This window comes from Echinops telfairi, unplaced genomic scaffold (assembly GCF_000313985.2).
Source record: "Echinops telfairi isolate 266 unplaced genomic scaffold, ASM31398v2 ScPeMD7_5592;HRSCAF=6446, whole genome shotgun sequence".
Taxonomy (NCBI): Eukaryota; Metazoa; Chordata; class Mammalia; order Afrosoricida; family Tenrecidae; genus Echinops; species Echinops telfairi.
In genome coordinates this window covers 6637408-6645215 of record NW_022109491.1, presented here as the reverse complement: position 1 = coordinate 6645215, position 7808 = coordinate 6637408, and the positions used below count along the sequence as shown (strand labels likewise).

General features: G+C 53.6%; 1 protein-coding gene across 1 annotated transcript in view; it reads right to left on the bottom strand.

The window, feature by feature from the left end:
• The window catches only part of RIPOR3 (RIPOR family member 3), an 83956-nt gene extending 81170 nt beyond the window's left edge, over positions 1-2786 (bottom strand). The window contains 1 exon segment of the mRNA XM_030887035.2: positions 2549-2786. Coding sequence (XP_030742895.2) covers positions 2549-2551 — 3 coding nt within the window. The 5' untranslated portion in view covers positions 2552-2786.
• Positions 2787-7808: the final 5022 nt, after the last annotated feature.

The window sequence follows — 7808 nt, the reverse complement described above, 5'->3', positions numbered from 1 at the left end:
AGTGGAGAGGAAATGTTTTGAGAATGATGAGGACAATGAATGTACAAAATTGCTTTACACATTGATGTATGTATGGATTGTGATAAGAGTTGTATGAGCCCCCAATAAAGCGATTTAAAAAAAAAAAGAGCTACAGTCTCAGAAACCCACAGGGACAGTTCCACCTTGCCCTACGGGGTCGCTCTGAGCTGGTATCGACTGGATGGCAGGACGCTTTTTGGTTTTAGCACAGGGTGAGAACTACGCAGACGGCACAGTGTCGTGCTTCCACACCACAGCATTTGCACCACCACTTCCCTCAATCTAAGCCATCAGCCAGACCAGGACTCAAGCCCTGCTCTTTGCTGCTTCTCATTTCCTCAGCTTGCTGATTCCCAACTCCAAAGTGGCTCATGCCACACACACACACACACACACACACACACACACACATGCACGCACAGTGAACTTGGGAAGAGCTCGGATCCCATTTCCCCGGCAGAGACAACAGATGTCGAGAGCCGGAGGAGCAGAGCTCCAGGTCCAGTGTCCCTGTAAACGATGAAGAAGTGGTCATTTTGAAGACGAATGACCTCTGGGCTAAAACATATTATTAGTGTGTCCAGCCTCATGCTTCAGAATGGCCAGATTCGACAACCAGCTCACAAAACTCCTGAATATTGGTAGAGTGCCGGCTCTCGAAAGCCGGATCCAGGCTAGTTCCGGGCCACTGATGGAGATCGATCAGGTGACGGAAAGTATCACCGAGTTGGGGGAGAACCCATGCTCCCAAGTCTGCCCAGCACCCTTCCCAGAGGCAGGATCAGGTGGGAAGCTTTGGGAGTTTCCAGAGAAGCCAGCGTGGACACAGGACTCAAGCTGGGCAGTGGTCACAGTGGCCTTGGGGACAGCAGCAAGAAGTAGGAGAGGACTGTTAAGAGGACAGTGAGCAGGCTTTGAAGCAACCAAGACAAATGGGGGTGGGGGGCGCACTGGGGTGGGTGCTGAGTTTCCACATGGCGAGTGGGTGGGGTCTGACCGGGCGGACATCTGGGGTAAATCACTTAGATACAAAACCTAAGCTGCACAACCTAGTTCTGCTTTCAGCAACTCATTAGGTTTTTCAGAAGCTTGTGGGCTCCCGGGACTGTTATTACTGGACCAGCATTGGGGGGACTGCCAACCCATCAACCATGTCTTCAAGCTCAGCTTCACGCCCAACTCCCCAGGCCAGTCCCCACCCCCACCCCATGGCTCTGGGGAACCCCAGGAGGTGTCCCTGCATCCGAACTCCTGTTTTGTTCTCCCACACCTGCACCCAGCATTTCAGGGGGTTCCCAGAATCTGCGCTTTGTTTCACAGACCAGGAAACTGAGGCCTGGTGCAGGGAAATGACTGGCTCAAGGTTACTGAGAAAATCAAGGGCAGAACTGGGTGGGGTGGCCACTGGGACAAGCTGGCGCCACCACTCAGATCTTGACCTGTGCCCAAGGCCTGACCCTCAGCAGGGGTGTCCAGGCCAATTCCTGAAAGGATAGGGGGCCCTGCCAGGGTCAGTACTGAGCTTTCCCAGATGGAATGGAATTTTCCAGAGGCAGAGTGGAGAGGAGGCCACATCTGGGTGCAGAGACCCTTAACTGCCCAGCAGCCCAGTGTCCGAGGGGCTGCCCACCTGCCGTAGCCCTGCCAGAACTTCTTGGCCTCAGTTCTCAGTGACGTTATCTGTCTCCATCTCTTGGCTGCTGCCGGCCACAGCTGCAGGGACGTTTATGCAAATAGCCTGTGATAATATTAATATGTGATTCCCCCCAGGGGAGCAGCGTGGAAAGCAGGGCAGGCATTTCACAATTCCATTCTGTCCAGAGGAGCTGTGCAGGCCCGGGATAATTGGAAACACATTTTTGAACAGGCCAAATAAAACTCAAGCAGACCCTAGGAGAGACTTTTCCCTTCTCCACCCCCCACCGCCCCTACCATTAACCCTCTTCTCTCATGCCAGCCTGCCTAGCACCCAGCAAACCTCAGCGGGCACTTGTCCCCATTCAGGCAGGAGCCCCTGCCCCACGCTGGTCTGAAGGCATCACTCAGAGAGCTCTCGGCGCTCCACCCCACCCGGTCCTCAGCTCCCTCCTCAGGTAACTCCCCGCCGAGCTTCCCCCCATCTGCCACCTAATGGGACAGTCACAAGACCAATGGGCAGAGAAAAAGAACTATTCGGGGTGGACAGTGCAGTGAAACCTATGTCAGAAATCCTAGGATCTGGTTCCATCTCTGCCCCTGATGGGCTGTGTGACCTTGGGCAAGTCACATCACTTATCTGCACCATGAGGTTACTGATAACACCTGGTCTGCAGAGTGGAGGGGCGATTCCTAGACCAGCACCTGGCAGATTCCTTAAGGAACACCTACCCCAGCCACTCCAAACAGGCACAGAGAGGGAACGAGCTAGGAAACCGCCCACCCTGATAGTCCCCTGGATGGGGAGCTTAGGGGGTAATTTTCACACCCCACCTCCTGGAAGCCCCATCTACACCCTGGCCCGCCAACCATTGCACACGCCGGGACTCACCATCAGCAGCTCTGGTCATTCAAGCCTCGGTCCACCCGCCCTCCTCTCCGTTGTGCGGCCGCAGACCTGAGCTGGGCTTGGGGCGGCCCCTCCAGACAGCCACCGGGCAGGCGCCAGGTCTTGCTCACACTGTCCCCAGTGTCGTCCTCCCGGCCCGGGAGCTGGGCGCTCTGTCCAGCCCCGATAGTGCGGCCGGACTCTTATCTGCTCCTGGGGCCGGCGGCCAGGGTTCCTGGAAGTCCAGATGGGGGCCCGCTCTGCTCCCCCCGGAAACCGACCGCTGCTCTGGACGCGGCCGATTGCCGCCCGTCCGTGTCCCTCTGAGCTCTGCCAGGGAGAATTCCATGCTGGCCCCCAGCAGGCGGGGCCCCCACCCCCTCACGTCCCACCCCCCACTCCCATCTTGGCCCTGGGACCTGGGAAAGGCTGCTAACTCCAAGTCCGCGCAGCGTTCACGGTCATGTCCTGAACCCTCGGCGATTAGTCCCTGATCATCATCTGATTTCGGCTTTGCGGGAGGGGGGGGGGGGGTTGGAGGGGGGCGCGGGGGGCGCCTGGAAGTTTCTGTTTACTCCATTCCGCACGGCTGCGCAGCGTGCTAATCACAAACAGACAGACGCAGCCTCCCTGCCGAGCCTCTCCGCCAGCTTGCCCTCGGACTCTTCTGGGCACCTTGTTCTCCTCTGTCCCCTCCTGAAGCTCTCCTTTTCCACAAGCTCTCCCCCGGTCCCTCGCCGGTCCCCTCCCTGGCCAGATCGGCATGCGACCCTTTCTCCGTCGGTCTTTCCGGCTGGTGGTCAGTTTCTCTCCTCTTTTACAGACCCTTGATTTCAGGGTTGGGGGCTGTGGCCCTCCAAGCCCCCTGCTGCACTGCTATGTGCATCTGCAGACAAGCCTACAACTGTCCCTGCATCTATAAGGAAGGGGAGTCAGGGGTCGGGAGTGGGACCCGTGCTCCCTTGTCAGTGGGGCACCTCTCAGCTCTCCGATTCTGCTCAGGGACTGAGCTTGGAACCAAGCACCCATTTGCCCCACAGGAGGAGACCCTGGAGCCTGTGCCACCCAGTGAGTTTCGCTTTCCCTCCCCCAGCCCCTTTCGGCCCCGCAGCCTCTGCAGAGAAGCACCGGAAACAAGCAGACCCAAACAACAGAAACTGAGGCTGCACCCCAACACTCGTGCACGGCAGGGCATTGTGGTGGCAACACCTTTGAAAACCACAAAGCAGCTTTGCCGGCCTGTGGGACCAGGAGGCCTGCGCAGGAGTGTTCACCCCATTGCTGCCCTCCAGGCAGCTCACTCGGAGCTCAGGAGAACCGCCCCTGAGGGTGTCCCAGACGGTAACTCTTTAAGGAGGTAGGACGCCTCGTAATCATTAAATAGACATCAAATGATGACTGGCCAAAGGAAACGGGGACAGGCCAGACTACTGTCTGCCGGGCAGCAGTTTCAAACCAGTGAGCTAGTGGGACCCCTACTTGGTATTGCATGAAAATAGGGCAGAATGATGAGCCTGTTTGTTTGGCCCCGTGGGTGACTCAGGACACCCGCCCTCTCAGGACACAGGCACACAGGGAGAGGCCTGGGCATCCGTCAGAAGCCGTGGGGATGGCCTGGAAGGGACCGCGGGCCAGCCTCCGGAAGGGGTTCTCTCTGGGCAAGCGGGCTCGGGTGGTGCGCTGACCCATAATGGCTACTGGTTTAAACATGAAAATAGACTCGTCTCTGACGAAAACCAAAAGCACTCCATTCCAACTCCCGGGGCCGTGGGACAGAGTCGAACTGCGCCATTGAGTTTCCAAGACTGTCCCTCTTGACGGAAGTGGAGAGTTTCGTCTTTCTCCATGGGAACGGAGGTTGGGTTCCAACCACTGACCTTCCGGTGAGCAGCCCATTGCTTAACTCACTGTGGCGGTGATATCATCTGTCGACTTGCAAAGGGTGGAGTCTAGCCTGTCAATCAGGTAGCAGCTTGGCACGAAGGAGATAAATAGCTCACTGGAGGCCAGATACATTCTCTCTGCTTCGGCTCCCTGCCAGACCTCCCTGTTGACAAGTCACACGGAGACACGCTGATGGCGGCGAGAGCCTTAGAGCTGGAGGAGCCACATGGAGACCCCCGCCAGTGCTGAGATGCTTCCACTCACTGGATCCACAAAACTGCCCACCCACTGGCCTGCGATCTTTCTGCATTCAGCGTCATCGCTTTGGCTGCGTGAGTCGAAAGAGGAATGTATGGATTAGTATGGACATATGGAGTAATATCAGACTTAGGGATTTGGTTTGGGCTGGGAAGTTTTCTCTATTTTGGGGGGGCTGTTTTCTTAATGTACAATTGCTCTGTAATATAAAGTTATCTCTTACATACATGAGTGTCTATGAATTTGTTTCTGTAGTCAACCCAGACTGACACACTCACTGCACAAACAAGGCTTCTTGTCAATTTGGGGTGGGGGTGGGGGGCTTCAGAAAGTTCATGGGAAAGTTGCACTAGCCTTCCATTGCATTTTTCCGTGATTTTTTTGGAAGCTGCCTTCCATTCATGTCCCAAAACTCCCTTCTTTAGGAACACTGCCACCCCCTTGGTGGAGATAACGTTATGCCGACTAAGTCGGCTCAGAAATACGCAGCATCAGGGCGCAGAAGCAGGGCACGTGCTCCAGTTCGAAGCCCCTCCGGTGGGTGACTAGTTTTTGCTAGGAGAGAGGGCCAGGAAGTGACCATGCTGAAGGGCAGGAGACTTTCGCTGGCCCAGGTCTCTGTGGTGGGCCCTGGTCTTCTGGAAGTGAGGGACGTTGAAAGGTGAGTGTTGGACAGTGGTGACTTGGTTCATCTCCTCTAGCTCAGAAAACAAGGACACATTTGGAAGCATTTCAAAGGAGGGAATGGCAACAAGTTCAGGCATTAGGCCTGGGCTGGTGAGAAAGCACAGCTGCAGCGTAGCTGCCTCCACCCCACCCACCCCCACCTCCACTTCAGTGACCACACGCTTAACCACAGACACGACAGGCAAACGGGACCCATGGAATCTCCCAGGGCACTCTCCTCTGTGGTTCAGATACCTCTGCTTCAGGGAAACAGCGGTCAGCATTACAGTGGTGACACGTGACATGGGGGATAGCCCTACACCACCGGGACATCCAGCCCCTTGGTCCCGCCCTCCGGGGTTGAAGGAAAGTCCTAGTTTGGAGCCAGGCAGTGCCTCACACTGGCATCTGAGGATGTGGCACAGTGAGTCCGAGGGAGTCTGTCCCCAAGTGCAACTCACGCCAGGGTGAGGCCTGACGTGACTTCAGGTGACACACAGCCTGGGCCCCAAACAACACTGACGCCCTTTGTGGCAACGTTGTTTTATTCCCGTTGCCGAGTATCCTGCAAAGTCAACATCTGGGCTTTGGGCTAGTCCAGTAGTTCTCTACCTGTGGGTCGAGACCCCTTTGGGGGTCAAACGATCCTTTCACAGAGGTCACCTAAGACCATTGGAAAACACATATTTCTGATAGTCTTAGGAACTGTGACACCGTTCCTCTATCTGTCTCCAGGCAGGTCCGCCCACATGCTGATGCACCCACCTATGAGTACCGGCGTGAAGATTGTTACCCATGCTATCTACCATGCTTCAAGACAAAACTTCATTTATTTGTAATTAGAAATAAATTTCAGGAACCGATTACAAGGATCTACATAAAACCTCATCTCTTGGGTGCAGACAATAGAAAAGTGGGTGAAGGGAGACATCAGACAATGTAAGATATGACAAAATAATAATAACTTTATAAATTATCATGGGTTCATGAGGGAAGGGGGAGGGAAGGGGAAATAAGCTAATATCAAGGGCTCAAATAAAAAGCAAATGTTTTGAGAATGATGAGGGCAACAAATGTACAAATGTGCTTGACACAATGGATGGATGGATGGATTGTGATAAGAGTTATACAAGCCCCCAATAAAATGACTTAAAAAAAACTCAGCGTATACACAAGTATATACGGTATATTATGATTCATAACAGTAGCAAAATTAGAGTTATGAAAGAGCAAGGGAAATAATTTTATGGTTGGAGGTCACCACAACATGAGGAATTGTATTAAAGGGTCGCAGCATTAGGAAGGTTGAGACCACTGTGCTAGTCTATTTTTTTAAAATCATTTTTGGGGGACTCATACAACTCTTATCACAATCCATACATACATCAATGTGTCAAGCATATTTGTACATACATTGCCATCATCATTCTCAAAACATTTCCTCTCCACTTAAGCCCCTAGCATCAGCTCCCCATTTTTCCCCTCCCTCCCCAACCCCCCATCCCTCATGAACCCTTGATAATTTATAAATTATTACTATTTTTTCATGTCTTACACTGTCCAATGTCTCCCTTCACCCACTTTTCTGTTGCCCATCCCCCAGGGAAGGGGTTATATGTAGATCCTTGTGATCAGTTCCCCTTTTCTCCCCCACCTTCCCCTTACCCTCCTGGTATCACTACTCTCATTAGTGGTCCTGAGGGGTTCATCTGTCCTGGATTCCCTGTGTTTCCAGTTCCTGTCTGTACCAATGTACATCCTCTGGTCTAGCCAGATTTGTAAGGTAGAATTGAGATCATAATAGTGGGGGGGAGGAAGCATTAAAGAACGAGAGGAAAGTTGTATGTTTCATCATTGCTACACTGCACCCTGACTGGCTCATCTCCTCCCTGAGACCCTTCTGTAAGGGGATGTCCAGTTGGCTACCTATTTTTAATATATTTTTTTAAGTTGACAATGAATCTCTCGGATAAAGGGCAAAAGAGCAAACTGCTCATAAAGCAGGGGGGAGTTGAGTGAATAATAAGAGCCCTGTGGGGCTGTCAGATGAGCTTTGGATGCCAGCAGTTAGCAGTTCAAACCCACCAGCCGCTCTGTAGGACAAGACAAGGCCATCTGCCCCTTTAAAGACCGGCTGCCTTGGAAACACTAGGAGGACTGTGAGCAGGCGTGACTCCAGGGCAGTCCCTCTGTTTTTTGGTGACAGCAAAACAAACTCCCTGCCACTGAGTCAATTCTGACTCACAGCGACCCCATAGCACAGGGTAGAACTGCCCCGGTGGCTCTCTGACACTGTGACTCTTGTGGGAGCAGAAAGCCTGGAAGCTCGCCACCCCCCAACCCCGCAGCACACGCCGGTGGTTTGCCGTTAGCATCCCAGAGCCCAACCTCTGACAATGTATCCATATCGGTTCATTAGTTTGTGACCAAGTGACCATATAGGAACTCTCTGTAC